Consider the following 20,778-nt stretch of genomic DNA (forward strand, 5'->3'; position numbering starts at 1 on the left):
CCCCTAATTCTGAAGCCCTAAAAGCTTTGGAAATTGTTAATCTTTTTATAACTTACTTGGTGGCAAAATGAGACGTCAGTGGATGAAAAGCTATTTATAGCCTTTGTTTATCCCATTTATTATGAATATTCAGACATGGTAATGTATTTGCTTTAGGGAGTGTTGCCATAGACCTTCTCTGGAAGTGTTACAAAATATATGGTATGTGCACCATATTAACTTTCTAAAGTAGGAACAATTCTGAAATCTGAAACATTCTCAAGTGGCTGTGGCCCCCTATTTAACGTCCATCATATTTAGTTTTCTTATCTGTAGAGATGTTAACACCTAACCTAGTAGGTTTTAATAAGAATTATATGAAATAATTATGTAAGTCTTTAGGCTCAGTGGTATATAATAAGTATTAAATTTATTGGTATCGTGGGGCGCCTGGGTGGCTCAGTCGGTTGAGCGTCTGACTTCAGCTTAGGTCATGATCTCGCAGTCTGGGAGTTTGAGCCCTGTGTTGGGCTCTGTGCTGATAGTTCAGAGCCTGGAACCTGCTTCGGATTCTGTGTCTCCCTCTCTCTCTCTGCTCCTCCCCTGTTCATGCTCTGTCTCTCTCTCTCTGTCAAAAATAAATAAACATTTAAAAAAATTAATTAAATTTATTGGTATCGTTACTGTCATTATCTTGGAATTTATTGTCAGCTGTTGCAGATCCTGAAGTTAGAATTGTCGAGAACATGAGCTCAGCTTGCAGCTGAAGCCTGACACTGCATCGTGTCTGTACAGGATTAGTAGGAAGCCATGTCTTTTCCAGAATATAGTTACTTTCACTCACCAGTTTAAACGGTAGTAATTTCCTCCTGTAAGTGTACATTATCCCTTAGTGCAGGATTTCCTAACCTCGTTTGTGTCATTACACACTTAGAAAATTCTTTCCTGAGATATGAGGGAGGAGGGTGCTTGGGACTGCTCCTGCTACTCCAGGCTCACCTGGCCACCTGAGGTCAGAAGGAATCTGCGTCCTGGGACACCTGTAACACTCCTTGGCAAAGCACTGTAGAATTGCATAGACCAGACGTAAGGGGAAGAGAAATGAAATGTTGGAAATTACTAGTGAATTTGCGTTGGGTACCTCTTCTGTTTAAGCCTCTATTTCAAAGCAGTTAAGAAAATCCACATAAACCTAGGTGAAATTTATAATTCCTAAAATAGTTAATCTCTTAATTGCTTGTCTTCTCGTAGTCAAGAATGAAGTAGATTGGGAATTTAAAAAAAGAATGAGGTAGATTGACTTTTTTTAATGCTTATATATAATGTATTTGCTGGCATCTTAAATATACTTCATTTGTAAGCTAGAATTATGAAGAAACTATAACATTGTCTTAGCATTTGAAGCACTTCCAAGAGTAGATAGGAGCAATGATACATTTAATTTGGGGCATTTGTTTTTGTTTTTTTTTTTTTTTTAAGGGACTGACATTTATATTTCTTCCCCAAATATTACAGTAAAAATCAGGTGGGGTAGGATAATTTTGTCAATTTTCTGATGAATGTAAAATTCAGAGTTTGACTGTTAGAAGTTACTTGCAACAGGCTTGTACACACGGGCCACAAGAAGTTGTTTCACATCATCCCTACCCCTCAGCCAAGCCAATAGCCTCACTATCAGATAAAAAAGGGATAAAGAGTTGATTCTCAACCACATCAGAACATCAATTGACACATTACCCTCAGCCATAAATTCAGGATGGGGGGGGGGGTGGGCAACAGTTTAGGGAGCTGCCAGAACAGATACCTCACTTCGGCTAAGGGATTTGAGGGTGACTGGTTTCTCTTAAACGAAAGGGCCCTCCCTTTTGAAGGATTAAAGGAGTATTTCTTTTTCGTGTGTTTCTCTGGGACGGAGGAGACTCTTTTCCTGGCCTTCAGTGACCCGAATGGGGTTAGCTGAGTCTATGGCGTCCCCAGTGGCCTGTTTGCATTTGGCGGGGCTCCTCCTTACCAACCTTTGAGGGACAAATTTCCAGTGCTCTTCTCTCTTCTCCTGGACGCTTACAGTGAGGTTGGGACGGGAGGCAGGTGTGAGTGGAAACGGTCTCCTTGGTACCCACTTAATTCTGGAGAGACTTGGAGCTCTGTCTGCTCAAATTGGGGGCTTTTTCAAGAGGAGTTTTCAAAGATAAAATATTTCTGACAGCCTTACAAATCTGTCTTTCTTTTAATCCTTCAAAAATATTATAATTTGGGGGGTTTACCACCTTCTGAAGTTATAAGAACATTGGATGATTCTATAATTGCATATAGCCAGAATATGTTGTGTGTTAATTTGGGAAGAATGTGGCTGGCTTTCAGCACTTCTTTGAACCAAGGCATATTATTTATTAGCTGCATTTCTTGATTTTTCCCAGAATGTTACATCTTCATCTAAATCATAAATCTGAATTATATTGCTACAAAACCTAACTGTTGCCTAGAATAGTGTGGTAATAATTTTTGTAAGAAAAAAACAAGCAGTAACAATTGTTTCCTTTATAGGAACAGAAAATAAAGCTAGTAACAAAATTCCAGGTTATATGAAGTCATTATGACTAAAAATCATGTTTTACATGTGTATTTTATATTTTTTATTTTATCATAACAATTGGTCTTGTCATCCTCACAGGCATGTTACAAAGACAAATACAGTCTCTTCTCAACTCTTAACTATTTTTAACCTCAGAAATGTGAAATGTTGAAGTGTTAGAGTTTAGAGATTAGAAAGTTGCAAAAAAATGAGTTTTCTGTATCTTTTGGGTAACAGTCGTGCTTTGTAAGTGAAATTTGCAAGGCAGGTGAAGTGTGCACTGTGTGGGTAGAATTCGTGAGTGGTAAGGAGTACTCACATAACAGAGTGAGCAGTCCTGAAGCTGTTGGTGCAGGTGGACAGCCACACCGTAAGGGAGGCAAATCAGGGTTTACATACAGAGCATTGACAGGGAGTCTCCGTATTTTGCAGATTCTCTTTCCCTAAAAATGAAACAAAACTTAGTTTTTGGAAAGTATTTCTGTTTTCAGAACTCATTTTTTCCTTTCAGAAAACCGAAGAATGGGAGAAAGAGAAGACTGAGGCAGATATGGAAGAGTATATATGGAAAAATAGCCCCTCTGAAAAAAATATCCTGGAAACACTTCTCCAAATTGAAGCTGCTGAGAAAAATCTGGAAGTAAATAAAGAAGAGCTCCTTGGTACAAAAGAAGTCGAAGATTACAAAAAGTGTGTTGTTAGTCTTAAGAATGAGGGGGACAATGAAGAGACCCTTTCTCAGTACAAAGAATCCGTGAAGAAGCTATTACAACTGATGTGATTTATGTAGAAAAACTGCTTGATTTGCTAATTTTATGATCTATCTGTAATCATTATCTAACTTCACATAAATTTGAAAATGTTAAAAAGAACCATTGTTTTACATCAGATTTAAAAATATTTCTTTCATACTAATCCGTAATGGCAATGATTATTCATAAGTTCTTATTTGTACAGTGCGGCAGAAGGACTAATTAAAATATCTCGGTGATTCCTTCTGGCTTCTGAAGTGTCTTCATTTTATTTCTACCATAACAACTTTAATATTCCTATATATACATATATTGTTATTTTGTCACCTGCTGTATTTCTTTCCCTACAAATTAGCACCTATTGGTTGCTTTTGAATACCGATCTTCCTCAACTTACAGTGGGGTTATGTCCCAATAAGTTCATTTTAAGACGAAAATATTAGAGGTTAAAAATGATTGTTTTTAATTTTTAAAAAACATTATTTTGAGAGAGACAGAGCATGAGCAGGGGAGGGGCAGAGAGAGAGGGAGAGAGACTCTTAAGCAGGCTCCACATTGTCAGCGCAGAGCCAAACACAGGGCTCAGCCTCACAAACTGCGAGATCAAGACCTGAGCTGAAACTAAGGGTCGGACCCTTCCTTAACCAACTGAGCCACCTGGGCACCCCAGGTTGAAAATACATGTAAATATACCCAGTCTACCAAACATCATAGCTCAGAGCACTTAACATTAGCCTGCAGTTGGGCAAAGTCATCTAACACAAAGCCTATTTTGTACTGAAGTGCGGACTGTCTAGTGTAATTTATTGAATACTATATGTTGAAAGTGAAAAGCAGACTAGTTGTACGGGTACAGAATGGTTGTCAGTGTACCAGTTGTTTCCCTCGTGGTCACGTGGCTAAAGAGGCACTGTGGCCGCCACCGCCCAGCATCACAAAACTGAAAATTCAAAATTTGAGGAATGGTTTCTACAGGATGCATTGTTGCTTTCACACCATGGTATGTAAAGTAGAGAAATCATAAGATGAGTCATAAGTCAGGGTCAGCATAATGATTTGGGTTATTTGGGAAGCTGGGCCTAGAACGCAGTCCCTTGAATATATAGTGCAGTGCTTTTTTTTTTTTTTTACGTAACTGCTGTCTACACAATGCATTTTTCACAGATGCCAATTCTGATTAGAAAGGTCCTTCAAAATGTTTTCTAGCCTAAAAATTTTGCTCCATTCCTCTCTTTTGGGCTCACTTTATGTTAATTCGTCTCTGCTTAGCCTCCAATTTTCTATTTTCTGGGGCTCATTTCTCCACACCCTCGCTTGCAGAAAAGTAGAAATGGAGATTAACTGGTATCCATCTCTCTATAGATTCCCCAATGAGAATTTGTACAGCTCAGAAAACAGATGAGGTGTAAGGACCTTGAAATTCATTGGAGTAAATGACAAAATAAGAACTGCTCTAAGAAACATTACTTTCAATTTGGCTGTCACTTCAGTATTTTTAAGTATATCTATTATTTCTTACCACTTCCAAAGTTGTCAGTAAGTGATCAAGTTAAAGGAATTACTCGGTTTGATATTTGTCTAAGACTTATTTTGCCTAACAGAATAAAGCCAAAAAGAATTTCAAAACAATTACCCAAAAGATTTCTGTGAAATGAAGGTATGATTTCTTATGAAGGCCAAGAATCTGTAGGTTATTAAGGACAACAATGTGATGTTGAGGGCAAAAAGGAGAGAGATGTTCTAATCCACTGTATGGAAATAGTAAATGAAAAGCAAGGTAGATAACACAACTTTTAGACCATGTTTAAAGCATACATTAAATGTATTGAAATGTTCTCTTTCTTAGAGATTCATAGAGCTTAGGAAAATTCAGATGCAGAAACAGGATTGAAGAAGGAAACATTTTGAAAACAGGTTGAGGAGAAATGATCATTTGGGAACATGTAACAAGGTGGTAGATGAGGGTCATCTGTGCTGTAGTAATAATATGGTGTAGATGAAAGGAGAGGAAGTAATGATGTGTAATAAAGAATTTGACCTGGCCCTAAGAGGTCTGGCCTTTGCCTACAGCTTCTGAAAGGTAATCTAGGTCACACCTCATAGGAGTATCTCTGTTTTGGGTGAGAGCTAGTCACAATGGATTTCAGGGTGGGGCTGACCACACCTGACAGTCTTAGCCATGCCAGAGAAATCACATGATTTAGAGCGAGGGGCATTGAGTCACCTGGGATCAGGCCACTTGGCAGCTGAGATCAACCACCCAGGTAATCAGTCATGCCCACGGTAACTGCGCCTCTATAAAATATTTGAACACTGAACCTTATGCAGGTTTCCCTGGCTGGCAATACTCTCTCTAGGCATAGTGTCACACACTGGTACAGGGAAAGTAATGCCATCTTGCCTCTAGGGAGAGAGGACACAGAGAAGCTGTGACTTTGGAACCCTCCAGGACTTCATCCTATGTGTTGCTTCCCTTGGCTGATTTTAATCCGTATCCTTTCCCTGTAACCATAACCGTGAGTATAACAACTCTCCTTGAGTTCTGTGAATTATTCTATTGAATTATCAAACCTGAGTGTGGTTTTAAGACAGACCTCCCCCCTCCAAACTTATCTTGTAGAGAAGTTGGTATCTTGTAGAGCACTGTACCTTCTAAGCCTTTGCAGCTTGGCTATCTAAAGGCAACTGACCTGAACACAGGCTGTAATGTAGCCTTGACGCCTAATGGCGAAATCCTGGAGCTATAACATTAACACAAAGCTGCCTCAAAAGGAAACTAGTTGTTGTCATTGTAATATTAGCAATAATTAAACAGCACTGTTTGTCATTAATCAGATCTTTGTTCCTTTGATCCAATATATACAATGAACATGAACATATTTATCCTTATAATGAAGAGTCTAGGGGATATTTGCTACATTGATAGTCACTGCTGACTTCAAACTCTTAAAAGTTACATAACTAAGAAGTTGCTTAAACACATAGGCAACTAAGAAATAGGACAAATCTGTTTTCTTAATTGTAGCATGTGTTAGTTCTTTCTTTGCATACATTCTTCCTAACATTGGTAAGTATTTCATGATCCTAGACAATTACAGACTTTTTTAAAAGAGGTCTGGCTCGTTACAATGTTGGAAAGATTTCAGTATCATGGTTACTTTGCAATTGAGTGTAACAATCTTGGCCTTGGTGGTTAACTGGACCTTGAGAATCTTTGTTTCTTAAGAAAGGTTTAAATTCTATTCACATGTTCTCTTTGGTCCTTTTGGCTTCCAGGAAGGACATGGTTTCTAGGCCTGCCAGTTTTTGCTTCCTGGCTGACTCTGTGCTGGTAACATCTGTGGTCTAAATTTACTCAGTTTATCTCATGGTCAAAGGTAGTGGCTGAAGAAGAGGAGTGTGAGTTTGTTTTCTTACAAGGATAAATATTTTTTCTCAAATGATGGTCATTTCTATAAAACTATCAATTTTGGAGAATGAGCCAATTCTGAGAAATCTCTAGGAAGAAAAAACTTTTTCTAGCAGCCCTAGTTTTTCACAAAACCTTTAAACAACTTGTATATATTTTTTTAAAAAACTAAATAACCTTTTACAAGATTGTATGTACAAATAAGATTTAAAGACTGCATCTTGAATTATTTAAATATAATTTAAGGATAATTTAAATCTTTATATCCTCCCTACATAGTATGGGACTTTTTCCTAATGAATTAGGAATGAAATTGATGAAAGTTATGATATTTAATTTCATGACTAGCGAGTAAGGATAAATTGGTGAATTTTTTTCCAGACTTTTTTCAGAGTTTTTTTTTTTTTTCTTTTCAGACTTTTATTTGTGGCTAATATGCCACTGGTAGAGATTTTGTATATTTCTTTTTTTACATTAAAAAAGAAATAGACATCCCCCCCCACCACCACCACCACCACACACAGTATCAACAACAAGAAAAAGAAACAGAACCACCTCTTAAGCCACTGGACAATTTGTTTTAACAGAAGAGAGAACTACTATTTTATTAATCCTATAATAGGATTTCCTCTTATCTATTCTTCATGCTTATTGGCTGTCTTAATATCTGTCCTCACATTTAGGAAGAATTTCAGGAATGAGATTAAGGACCTAAAGTTTAAAATCAGTGGAGACTTGGATTAAAGGTGTCTGCACTTAGGAGTCTGAATGTAAGATTTAGGGAGGTAAATCAGGTGTAAAATTTGGACAGAGCTGAAATATCTACAGCTAATATTTGTACCTGGGGAAACAATGTATAAGAAACAAGTGAGGGATGTAAACTAAAACTTCCGTGCTTTATTCAACAGAGATCAACACAAAACTCAAAGATTCCAGTACCAAGGTTATTTAAAGCCATGTCAGCTTCAGAAAATGAAGATGAACTAGGATTAAAAAGAATTAATCAATTGAACAGTAAATCCTTCCTATATAAAAATAGGAAGCATTTGCACATGGGCTAGTAACTAATAATAATGCTCTTCTGTTCAAACCACTACAAGATTTTATTAACATAGATGACACTAATCTGACCCTGACAGTAGACATATAAGGTATTCTCCTCTCTGTATCTTTTTTCCACGCACTTTGGGAAAATGGAGGCTTTTAGTCTGAGAGTGATTTCAAGCATGAACTTTTGAACCAGATTGTCTTTTAGGTCCTGGCTTCACTACTTACTAGGTGTGTGACTTTAGGCAGGATAGTTAGCCTCTCTTCTCATTTTCCTCATCTGTAAAATGTGACAATAATACTATAATGGTTAATAAAAGCATACCTAACTCATAAAGTTATAAGAAATCAATGAGTGAATACATGCATAGCACTTAGAACCATATCTCTCATGAAGTGCTGAATAACTGCAGGGGTCAGAATTTTGGAACTTTGGCAAAAGGTACACTTCAAAAAATAGAAATAATTTAAAAAGCAGTTAAATTTATCAAGCATTGGCCTTTTTTTAGAGATTGGTAGGAGTGGGCATCCTGTGCAATTGTTTTTTTTTTTTTTTTTTTTAACCAAACTGCCCTTGTCTTACAGAAAATAAAAATGATACTCTTGAAAGCTTACAATCTCCCTGTAACTTTTACTATTAAGAGTTCTCCTTCAGAGTGTTATTATTATTATTATTTTTTTTTAATTTGCCTGGATCCTGACGTTTCTCTGTCCTGGTTTAGACTGGCTCTGCTTTCTACAGCATCCAGATGCCAAGATGATTATACAACAGCAAAGAAAGATGACAGAGGTACAGAGGGCCACTGGAGCCAGCCACATATTTGGAGTCACAGATGCCCCATCAGGTGTCACGTCTTCATTCTCAGATGTGTGGTTTCTGCTGTTGTACCCCTTGGTTTTGTTCAGTAATTGTTTGCTACTGTTGAGTCTGGATGGAATAGGCCTATGAAAAAGTTTTGTGTCTACTGGCATAAAGAAAGGAGAAACGGTCTTGTTATCTGTATTGTTGATGAAATCAGTACTCTGTGACACCATATTTACCTCTGTGGTAATGGAGTCATTCAGGGAAATGAAGCTTGCCCGAGAATCCGTGGTTAATTCCCTGGAAGACCTGGTCTTGTTTGTGTTTACAACCAAATCTCGATGTGTGCTTGATGATGGTGCCTCTACTGACGGTAGCTTTGGGTTTATCATGGTGCTTTGTTGTTTACCTAAATTTGCAGCTTTTAGAATCCTTAGTCTGTCCCCTGTGTTAGATGAAGAACGGGTATTTAGATATGCGGGAGGTGACTGTTCAAAAACCAGCAAATCTGGATCTATACCTGAAAGACAAATAAGAAGTCTTATTATAAGTAAGAAGACTTAGAGAAGTCTTGGATTTGCCACTGAGTTGGTGAACTGAGCTTAAGTTCAAGTTCTACTATTGCGTATTTCGGAAGGCCTCAGAAACATACTGGCCACATCTGAATTTATCTTAACTTTCTAGGACACTTTCTGTTGTGAACAAGTTTGGTTAGCTCATGGAGGATTCTTCGCGTCTGCCTGGGCATTTGGGTAACAATAGACAGTGTTAGTACAAGAATGGCAAAAAACAGTAGCCATTGGAGATATAGAGCATTTTAAAATAAAATTTTAAGGGGCACCTGGGTGGCTCAGTCTGTTAAGCATCTGACTTTGGCTCAGTGCTCGTGAGTTCGAGCCCCGCATTGGGCTCTGTGCTGACCGCTCAGAGCCTGGAGCCTGCTTCGGATTCTGTCTCCATCTCTCTGGCCCTCCCCTGCTCTCGCTCTCTCTCTCTCTCTCTCAAATATAAAATAAACCATAAAAAAATTCCAAATAAAGTTTTAAAAAATAGGGCCTAAGAAGTGTAGCTGTGTCAGAATTCATGAGCAAAGCCCTCAGTCTCATCCCTTCTCAGTTCCTGAGGGTCCTGACTTTGTCTTCAGTATTTTCTCCTTGTAAAGGAGCTCTTTTCCCTCTGACTTCAAATATGCACAAACATTGCTCCATGTGTAAAGTGGGGGGGGGGGGGGGTAGCCCCTCTCAACAGCTTTCCAGTTGTCCCTGCTATCAGTCAGTTTCTGTCTCTCTCCCTCTGGACATACTAACATCCATTTCCTTTCTTTGGTTTTTGCCTTCTGTCATCTTGTTCCATCCTCACTATTCTGTCAGAATTATGCTTCTGAGGTAATCAGTTCTATATTTCCTGATCAGTCTCATTGCCTTGGCAGGCTCTTATCCTCGATACTGCTGGCCATCTGTTCCTTAAAATTCTCCTCCCGTGACTCCCTGGAGCACAGACTCTCTTGGTACTTTACCTCAGGCTGCCCGCCTCTCATTTTTTCTTTCTTTTGCTGGTTCTTTTCTTGGTCCTAACTTGTTGTGTACTTTCCACAATCTTCAGTCCTTTGTCTTCTCTTGAATTTTCTCTTCATCTCACCACACACACACACACGTCTTCATCAACTGTCACCACTACATCGGTGGCACTGAAATCCACATCACCAGTTATTTCCTCTTTCTTGGTCTCTGGTCTCATTTCTCCTGTGCTCTACTGAAGGTTTCCACCTAGACATCTCATGTCATCACTGAACATTCCCAGAGCCAAAGTCGTTTCATCTGGTTCTTTGTCTCATTCAGTGGCATCATGAATCTTCATCACCCATGCTGGAATCTGTTTGTACTGCAGAGCAATTTTTGACTCCTCTCTTCTTTTCCTTCATCCAAAAAGTAACTACACCCTATCCAGTTCCCTCCCAATGTTCTAGTAATCATCCCTCCTCTTTGTTGCAGTTATGATCGCCTTCTCCAGATCTCATGCCTCCCTGACTAGATTTTCTAACTTGCATCCTACATATAATTTTCTGAGACTAAATAGACAGCCAGACTCGTCACTTTCATGATGGCACTTGCTCACTAAATACCTTTGCTGGTTCACTATTGCTGTCAAAGTCAAACCAAAACTCTACTCTGTCCAAAGCCCTTTTTTTTTTATTACCTGGCCTACCCTATCTTACCCATATTTTTATTGCAACTCCAAATGTTCCCCTTTTGTAGCTAGACCTGTTTTCTCCATGGTGGGATGCTGAACTCCTTATCTTGCCTCTGCCTGGCCTCTTCAATGAAGTTTCCCCTGAATTTAGCTTTCTTTAGTCTCCTTTTGTATGCTTGTACTTGGGGAAGTATCACACGTTTTTTAATGCAATTCCACTTTTTACACTAATTGTGAGACTTGTCACATCAGCTAGATTGTAAGGAACTCAAGGGCAGAGATATGGCTGCAATCTTTTGCAATGTTGCACACAGCCTGAAGCATTAGGTTTTCACTAAGTACAAATTGATGACAAAACTGATCTTTGTATTTTGATGACAAAAATCGATCCTTTCATCTTTACCAATTTGTGCCCTGAGATTATATACATGAGCAAGGGACACTTAAATGGGTATTTTTCTAAAATAAAATATACTGGTTATCTTGGGACCATTGGTATGCTAACATATGTTAGTAAGTACATTTCCCTGTCCTTGATATTCGTTTCTGTAGAATCCTTGTATGTGGTGTCAGTGGACCTCAAAATTGCCATTAAGCAATTTTCTTTATTTCCTAGTATCATCCTTAGCCACTGCAGTTGAAATGCCCATTTTGTCCCTTGCTAGGGGCCCCTGGAATAAATGTAATGCTTAAGCTCTTCTTCAATCATGTATGATTTGTGATCATCTGGAATGAGCTCATCATTGCTGAACATGCCAAACTAAAGGGAATAGCCTTCTAGTTTTCTTCCCTGGATGCCCAAAACCTTTCCAGATAGAGATCACTGGGATATAACAATTCAGGGATTCACACATTGTTATTAACAGTAGCTTTTAGGTTATATGTTTCTACTAGAATATTGTCAATGTTCTTCAAAATACAAAAAAAAAAAAACCCATAAATCATTACCTTCTGTTATGTTGTATAAAATGGCACTGGTTCCAGGCTCTAATACACAGCTCTCCAATGTTGGGCAGTGAATATGGAGGCAGTTGACATTGTCGTGAATAGGATCATGGTAGAAGACAGCCACGTTACAGGAAACTGAAAGGAAAACAGGCCAAGTGCGTCTGCAGATGGTCTTGGTTTCTACCAGCTTGATGAGCTCTGAGTAACTTACATTTCTTTCAAGAACATTGGATTAACAGCAAGCAATACATTGCAAGGCTACGTTCAGATATTTCATAGAACACTGTGAACTATAGTAACTGTATGAATACAGAAAATGTCTTTTTTAAAAAAACTATACACTAATTTTTTCTCATCTTTCACACATTCCATTCCACATAGGGTCACCCAGAATCATTTCCCAATCCCAGTATTTTATGTTCATGAAAAGATCAGTTGGCTACAGAAACCTCTGGGGATTTATACATATCAAATTTCTAGATGTGTTGCCGTCTCAGAATGCTAAGGTACTGGAGTTCACCAGAGAAAGAAATAAGAAAATAAAGTGACAAATGTTGTAACAAAAGAGGGAGTAGTGGGAAGGCAAAAACAGCATTACTGGGAGAGGCCCGATGGTGGAAAGGCAGCAGGTCAGGTGAACACGACCCTGACCTTGATTAAAGGGGAGCACTAACCCCATGTTGCAAATCACATCCAATGAAAAGCCTATTCAGTGTCATTTAAAGAGGATGAGAGTCGACCATCAGGGATGTTAGGATTTGGAATTCTACTGAGTAGGGGTACATCACTGACTCATGCTGTCTTCCCTTTACTAAGTAAGTTTGCTCCTTACAATGTATCATACTATTTCTGGAAAACCTTAAGTTGGATTTGTGGAGTGCCAGTCTTCAGTCTGTCCTCCTGAGAGGGCAACACAGATTTCCCTCCTGCTGCAGTGAGGAGGAAGCATGTGCTGGGAAACATCCATTGGCCAACGGTATCAACTTTTTTAATAAAAGAAGATTACAGAGGGGTAGCATGCAATTATCAGACCTCAGACTATGCCTAAGGCTGTGGTGGAATTGCTGTTTCTGTGTAAGGTTAACTGTGGGCGGTTGTATCTCCCCCATTGCTTCCAGGACAGCTCACGTTTCTGCACTCTTTCATTTTTCAGTAGGAAAAAGAATAGGACAGAATTCAATTAATAATACCTTGCTAATCCATTACAGATGACAAATACATCCCCCAAAGACTGTGCTGTCAAGTTCAAGGGGAAGGACTAAAATACATTTAAATTTAGACATCTAAATTTCTGATTAGCAAGTAGCTGATGCCGTAGAGAATAATTTTGAAAGATGTTTTCTATTCCTCTTCGTGTACACCTCAGAGTTTCATCTCCGAGCAGGTTAGCTATTGCCCGACTGTGGCTTTTTAAAGTTCTGGCTCCCGGCGAAAAACAGAGACGTGTGTTCGTGCCCTTTCTTCTGGAGGAAGAAAACCACAACTTGGAAGCTACAGAGGCTCTAAAATCATGGAATTCTACTGGATGCTTATAGTATCCCTGGAAGTCCAGAAGACAAAGTTTCCCTGCGGTGGACAGTCAGGTAAACTGATGCCATGGGGAAATGCTGAAACGTATCCCCCCTCGCCTACCTTCCCTCAAGCCTTTTGGGATCAGAAGCATCTCTAAGGTGAAAATCTGAAATGGCAACCTTCTCAGAAATATTTCCCTTTAATAAATTAATTGTTCTCTTCTGTGCCTGGTTATCTTTTGAGGGCTTAGCCTGGGACAGCTTCTCACACTGTGGTCGGTTTATACCCTTCTAGTAGATTCAGTCTGCATCCCAGAAATCTTACATGCATACTTGGATAGGAAGCATTGGCAATTAATAAGTCAGTGTCAAACCATGGAAAGAAACTGTGGAATAACCAAGAGAATTATTTTCAAGTGTTGTGTTGCTCTTGCTGTTTCTTTCCAAGTAACTTTAAAATCTTGGGAAAATGAAAAACAAATGGAAGAAGTCTTTAGACAATTATAACTTGAAATTCTGCAGTAATGAAATGTTTTCCTAATTGTAAACCTTGATCGTATTACATGGATGATGTTTAACCCTGATTCTGGATTTCAGACCAAAAAAAAAAAAAAAATCAGATTATTTTGAAAATGCGTTTTTCTTTCTTTTTGCTATTTGACATATATCTGCCTATGTCTTTCAAAACATTGATCACAATCGAAATTCCTATTCAGTGCAGCCCACATTTAGTCAACACAGGAAGCACATTTCGAAACCTTGAAATACCAATATCACTGAAAGAACTTTGAAAGGGAAATGATAAATATTTTTGAAATCAAATATGCCATATTTGGGGCTAAGAAATATTGTTAGTTAACCCTCAAGGAAATATTTTCATTTAGCCCTTTCGTGAGGAAAAGAAGATTCTCTGTTGCCTATAGTTTCCATGGCATTCTGGGTCATTACCAGATTTGTAAGCTGAGCCAGCACTGACCCAGACAGTCTGAGACTCTCCTGCACTCTTCCATCCCCTGTCTCTCCCTCATCTCCCCTAGTCCTGTTCATCTTTTCTCTGGAACCTCTACCTAGGGGCCCTTACTTAGTCTTCATTTTATAATTTTCTCCTGATTTTTGCACAGGCGTATCATTCATACTTACCATCCTTCCTAAGGCAGCAGCTCCTGCTGCATTTCTGGCCAGTGCCTTCAGAGTAATACTTCAGGAACTGAGCTCCCAGCTTCTGAGACTCCTCCAGGTCAATCAGAAGACCCGGAAAGCGACGGATCCAGCAGTCTCTGTAAAAAATGGTGGGTGAGCAGAGAGAGTGAGAGGCCCGCACCACGCTCAGGAGCAGTGTCACGCTGGTCACCACCACTGCCGCATGCATTTTGCTGGTATAAAGACTGGGCAAGAAGCCTGAGTCCCACACAGATGCTGAAGCTGACCATCAGGCTTCTGGACAGTTTCTGGAACTCGGGGGCTGTTGCTGAGGGACTCTCTTGGAGGGTCACCTTCTAGAAAAATGAAGCCATTCTTTGGCTGCATATTGATTTTTCTTTCGTTTCTCCCCGGCTGAGCCCTAGGTGAACATTTGACTTTCTGACGTTAATTTTGAACATTTTCCAGGCCATTTCGATACTCTGTCCTTTAGCCTCTTGAAGACGTGGATTCTCTCCTCTGCTTTTCTTCGTTTTGTGAAAGTGAATAGTCACAGACACCTCTCACTAAGCAAATATAAAGACAAATGGAAATCCTAGCCAAGAGTCTTTCTCAGGAAAACAATAATTTAGTCACTTGACGTCAGATAAAGAAGGATCCATTTCACCAGAAACAAGACATGTTTTTGTAAGGGCACTTCTGTATAGCTTTAAAGGAACCTGTGACTGCAGATTTCTTTTCAGTCATTTTTTTCCCTTTGAATTTACATTCTAGTATTCAGGTTCACCAGAAAACCAGTTTGTGCACTGGTTTGTGCACAAAACAAAACGTGAAAGTAAATGAAACTGAAAAAGAAAAAAAAACCCAATTTTAATTTTACAGTGATTTTGAAAACACTGAATGTGGATCCTGGTCATTTCTTGGAGCTAGGCTTCCTCCCGACCCCCACCCCCACCAAAAAAGTCCAGCCACAAGCTTTCTTTAAAAAAGCATAAATGAAAAGCATTACAGTGGAAATTGTGAAGAAATTCAAAATGGGGACTGTTTAATCTGTTTTCTGATACTCGTGTTTGCATGTTATAAAGGAGACTTTTTTGTGAAGCATATACATGAAGGCATAGTATCTTTGAAGCAGAAGTAGTTGCCAAGAAATGTGTATTCGGGAAATGATGAAATGGTTTTAAATTTCTTTCTTCTTTCTTTCTTCTTTCTTTCTTTCTTTCTTTCTTTCTTTCTTTCTTTCTTTCTTTTTTAATGTTTATTTTTGAGAGAGAGAGAGACAGAGCATGAGCAGAGACAGAGGGAGACACAGAATCTGAAGCAGGCTCCAGGCTCTGAGCTGTCAGCACAGAGACCAACGCGGGTCTAAATATTAATAAAATTACTTCAATTGCAAGACCAAAACATTCGAAAAGATACTAAAGGCAGCAAAAATGGCCTCTTACTTTTGTGAAGATTGTGGGTTCCATATCCTGTGATGATGTCCAAAATGACAAGTTAGTTCAAAGCATAAAACTCTTCTTGCTTTTGTGTATCCATTTTTATACAAAGCATAAGTGAAAATCAGCTTTTGGCTTAATGTACTGTTCTGCTCTTTTGAAGAAGAAGAAGAAGAAAAGAAGAAGAAGAAAAGAAGAAGAAGAAGAAGAAGGGGAAAAGATGAAACTTTTTCTATCCAGTGGTCTAGGTTTCTTTCATACCTTTTGCACAATGACTCATTCACTTACTTGACAGAAAAAAATGTTAATATTCTTTGAATTCCATCTCTCCACCTGTTTCATAATTATAGCTGCTCACATATCCTTTGATTTTTAGAAACATAAAATTTAAGAATCAATACGATGAAAATATTCATAAGTCTGAATAACTTTAAAAACAAAACGTGTCACTTTCTCCCAAGCCAACATTATATATCATGAATTAACTCCTAATCTTTCATAAGCCACATAAACTACACTGAAAATGATAAATACTTTATTCTATTGAACTTCTCCTAGAAAGCAAGTTTCAATTGCTTACATGCAGATGATCAGACTGTTCCATCTGTTCCGAGGGGAGAGGGAAGAGAGATTTTTTAATGGCAAAGCAAAGGACAGCAAAGGAGCAAAAGATCACTCCCTATTTCCCCACAAGATTCCATAGCTGTTGTAATTAGTTGATGCCCTGGGGATATAAACCAGAAAGTCAGCTTTCTAACCTTCTAACCTCCATGGATTTCAGTCACATTAAATGCTTCTTTCGTGTGATATATAATTCCTTAAAGTTCTCATGTATCCTGCAGGGATAATAGAACAATCCACAATTGTTTAATCCTTTTGCTGTCCAATGATGTTCAAGTGAAGATCAAAGTTGTATTTGAAAGAATCTATAAGTTCCAATATAGAAGCATGCTTTAGAATTTTTAAAATAATTTTTTTGGTGATTGCATAAACATTCAGTCTGGAAACCCAGAACTTCTTGGAGCCAAGTATTTTGAAACGGAGAGATAGAAACTGGCCTGCAGGGGCAGAGGGAGAAATCCATAATGGCCCGGAAACATCTAGTCTCAAAACTTGTCCACGTGAGATGAAATTGCAGAAACCAGAAAGCAACTGCAACTCTGAATAAAATATTGCTATATAGCCTTTGTACAAACTTTATGAAATACTCAGAACCATCACACTACTGCAATGCAGTGATATGCTGTACTTATTTCCAACTCGGTGCTCTTGAGGGGCTCAAAAATTGGATTCTTCTGTTAAAAACTAATCTCTTCCAAGAGCCTGATTCAGGTGCTCTAGAATCAGAAGTCTCATAAGTGTCCCAGGTGATTTCCTAAGATGTCTGGAGAACACTGATGTAAAATGGAAGTTTTGCCTACACAAAGATGCTCAATCTGAATTAAATAGAGACATTTTTGAAGACCTGTGCTGCTTTAAACTCATTTACATTGTCCCATATGCTTCAATGAAAGGAAAATATTTCAGTTTTGTTTGTTAAAAAACACAATTTTTCTTAAAATATTTTACTTTTCATTAAATTGATATACATTTCACTTTAAAAATCCAAACCATACATAAAAGTACAAAAAGAAATAAGCACTATTCAAGGTCTTACAATCTTAACATTTTGGTTAACATTCTTCTAGACACATCTATAAAAAATAGACACATGAGGGGCGCCTGGGTGGCTCAGTCGGTTGAGCGGCTGACTTCAGCTCAGGTCATGATCTCGCTGGGTTTGTGAGTTCAAGCCCCACGTCGGGCTCTGTGCTAACAGCTCAGCGCCTGAAGCCTCCTTCAGATTCTGTGTCTCCTCCTCTCTCTGCCCCTCCCATGCTCATGCTCTGTCTCTCTCTGTCTCTCAATAATAAATAAACGTTAAAAAATTTTTTAAAAAAATAGACACACGAATACAATTTTACGTAAATGGATTCAAACTGTTCCAGAAACTGTTTTTAAAAAAATCCAGTGTAGGGGTGCCTGATTGGCTCAGTCAGTTAAGTGTCCGACTCTTGGTTTCAGTTCAGGTTATGATCTCACAGTTGTAAGACTAAGACTTCGTGCTGGGCTCTGAGCTGTGTGTGCAGCCTGCTTAGGATTCTCTCTCTCCATCTGCCCCTTCCCCCCTTAAAAAAAAATCCACTGTAAAATTATGTATTTCAGCATTTCTAAAGAAAGCTCTACATGTACATCCAAAGTTGTAACAGCTCTATGGTATATTTCATTCTACCTATGTACCGAAATTTACTCTGCACTTGAGCTTTCTCAGCTGTATAATAGAATAAAAAATAGTATTGTAATCTGTGAAAAGTACTAAGTGTCATATAATAAGCATTCAGTAAATGTTAGCTACTATTACTATTATACATTATGTTTTCCAATTTTTCATTATTAAAAGCAACACTCTGATAAACATCTTCTACTTAGATCTTTTTTTCATTCTAGGTCATAAAGGAACAGCTGTGTTTGACCATCCTTGATTTGACCAGATCATGTTATAAAGTGTTTGAAATGAGTCATTGTACCACAAAGGCCAGTCTTTATTATTCATTGATCAGCCAATAACAGATCTATAAAATTACACCACCAGTTATATATAAGCAATATTTTCATGAGGCTTAGAAAGAATATTTAAAACTTTTGTAAGTGAATTTACATTGCTTTGACTTGGTATTTCTAGCTGAACAGGAAGCTTACTGTGTGAGTTATAAAAATTATTTGATCTTTTAAGATACTTCCAGTTCTAAATGATGTTACTATCATATGAGGGCCAAAAAAGCTTACAGGTCCAGTGCCCAGTATTGTCAGACTCACACCCCAGATTCCCTGTCCAAGCTGATCTTGCTCTGATAATATTACTGTGCGTGAATTGCCTTTCTAATGCGCATCATTCTTTGATAGTGATTTTTTTGGTCTGTTTTTAAAAGGCAAGAAAATACCAGTCGGAGGCATATCTATGACGTTTGGAAACAAAAGCATCATTGGTGAAAGATTCTAAAGGGACAGAGAAGAGACTAAGAGCCTGTTCTTCTTGGCTGACCCAATGAATCTGGCATTGTCGTGGATGGAGGCACAAATAAATCCCAAGTCCAAGCCTCTTTGATATAGGGTGTGCCTCCCAGGAAAATTCCCCAGTTTAAGACCTAAAACCAGAGTTGGCACTTTATGTTTCCAAAGAGGTTGCTAAATTCATGGTCACTCATCCACTAAGAGCCTTAGAATGAATGTCCTGACTGCACCGTCATTGAAAACAGAAGTGTGAGAAGTTGGTTGAGAATGGAGTTTTATCAGTAATGATTCAAAGGCCAGGTGAAACAAGGTGAAAAGCTAGAGGTTTTCCCAGTTTAAAAAGAGAGAGAGAGAGAGAGATGAATGAGGCAAGTCATAGATTCATCTTTGTCTCCTTCACTTTTCCCAGGGAAGCCAGAATCTACTAGAACTTTTGTCTGTTTTTAAATTTTTAGTTCCTTATTTATGGTGTATTATAAAGAGAATGATGGAGGACAAACACCTCACTCCCAGGCAGCTAAGTTACATAGTAAGAACCAAAAATGTAACCAAAAGGTGTCAAAAGGATTTCATGCCTTACCAATATGACTTTCTTTTCTGGTTTTTAACCCTTCCCCTTCTTAATGTACAATATGAGAGGTGTAGGAGACATCTTACGTCTCATAAAGCAGAAATGTTCTTATGAAGGTGTTATTTAACAACTTGTCATTCAAGAAGACAGATGAAGTTTGCAATAATAAAAACAAAGCCCAAACACATGTTCTTCCCAAGTTGAGGACTATTGTAGTAGAATCTTGGTCTGGGAAAATTTTCAAAAAGGGTTTCTTTGTGGGATAAGAGTGCCACACCCTCTGCTCCCTCTCAATCCTTATCCCTCCATCCACCCAAAGCTTACCTAACAGTATCCTGCTCACCTCCTTCTAAGATTAATTCATATCTTACGAGTAACTCGAGGTCTTTATTATTTGGGGTGAGCTTTCTATTCATTTCTTTGCAATGTTAAGTGAGAGAAGAGGTCTCTCTTAAGGAGGAAGTGGCCCTTCCTTAAGCAGTCCTCAGACAGTGAGGAAGCATGGGTACGGGGACGGTAGGAGGGTGGCAAGAAAAACCACCTCTGAAGGCCAATGCCACCAAAAGCGGCCACACCTTCTGCCCAAAGGATCGCATTCTGTCATGGCCGACCCAACCAAACTGAAATAGGAAAAGCAAGGTTTGTTAGAAAATATTTTAAAAGAGGTCACGTGTTCTACCTTTGAGTTGCACTCCTGTCTTTCTTTTGATAGCATAAAGAGGATTAACGGGCCCCAGCAGCAAATACAAGTTGCTCTGCTTGCCAACCCTTTTCATCAGCTGCACTGTGCACCCCAGTGAGCTCTGCCGAACCTGCTGCCATCTGCCTGGACTTTCTTTCTGCAAGATGGCTCCTACACGATGACCATTGCGAAGACTCAGCTCTAGGTGCCACCTACGTGTGCAGGAACGGCCTATGGGCCTCAGCCCGCTGGGACACTATGCCGGATTGGGCTAGATGGGCGATCCCAGATGTGATGTCATTTTGACGCCCGGGACCCCAGACTCCTTTCATCCCGTTCCTTCCACGCCTGTTTCTCCTTCTTGTCTCTCTCTTCCCGCTGGTAAAGCTGCGCGGAAGACAGAGCGGACCGGCTTCATCTCGCCTCCGGTCCGAGCCTGGCTCGCACCGCTGCGCCCGGCGTGCGGGGGAGGCTGCGCGGACCCGGCCCCAGCCCCGGCGCCCGGGCCCGCAGCCCTCCAGCCCTCCCGGATCCACCGGCAGGTCCGGCGGGCGGCGGGGGTCCTGCGGGGCGGAAGTGAGAAGCCAGGCGTGGGAGGAGGCTGCAGGCTGGGGGCTGGGATCCCCTCGGCGGCTGACGCGGTCCGGCGAACCCGAGCGAGGACTGCGGCCGCCTCCCGACGCCC

The 20,778-nt window shown here is 39.4% G+C and overlaps 2 protein-coding genes and 1 long non-coding RNA gene across 6 annotated transcripts in view; 2 read left to right on the top strand and 1 right to left on the bottom strand.

The window, feature by feature from the left end:
• Positions 1–3,545, top strand: part of MRPS35 (mitochondrial ribosomal protein S35) — a 46,818-nt gene extending 43,273 nt beyond the window's left edge. For 3 of the 4 annotated variants that reach the window (XM_006933585.5, XM_006933586.5, XM_023256887.2), the window contains one exon: positions 3,063–3,545. In XM_006933585.5, the coding sequence (XP_006933647.2) occupies positions 3,063–3,332 (270 nt within the window). In that variant the 3' untranslated portion in view covers positions 3,333–3,545. The remainder of the gene's footprint in view (positions 1–3,062) is intronic. The other variant, XM_019834743.3, reaches the window with a different exon arrangement.
• A 387-nt stretch (positions 3,546–3,932) lies between these two features.
• Positions 3,933–20,494, top strand: LOC109501505. The gene is made up of 3 exons (XR_002159608.3): positions 3,933–5,567; positions 5,711–5,819; positions 20,124–20,494. It is a non-coding gene; the product is annotated as an uncharacterized LOC109501505 (long non-coding RNA).
• Positions 6,135–15,608, bottom strand: MANSC4 (MANSC domain containing 4). Its single transcript, XM_019834742.3, has 3 exons — positions 14,351–15,608; positions 11,700–11,834; positions 6,135–9,081 (listed from the first exon to the last, which is right to left on the bottom strand). Exons 1-3 carry the CDS (start codon positions 14,577–14,579, stop codon positions 8,441–8,443), a joined length of 1,005 nt encoding a protein of 334 aa, XP_019690301.3. The 5' UTR covers positions 14,580–15,608; the 3' UTR covers positions 6,135–8,440.
• Positions 20,495–20,778: the final 284 nt, after the last annotated feature.

The sequence above is a fragment of the Felis catus genome, chromosome B4 (genome assembly GCF_018350175.1).
Source record: "Felis catus isolate Fca126 chromosome B4, F.catus_Fca126_mat1.0, whole genome shotgun sequence".
Taxonomy (NCBI): domain Eukaryota; kingdom Metazoa; phylum Chordata; class Mammalia; order Carnivora; family Felidae; genus Felis; species Felis catus.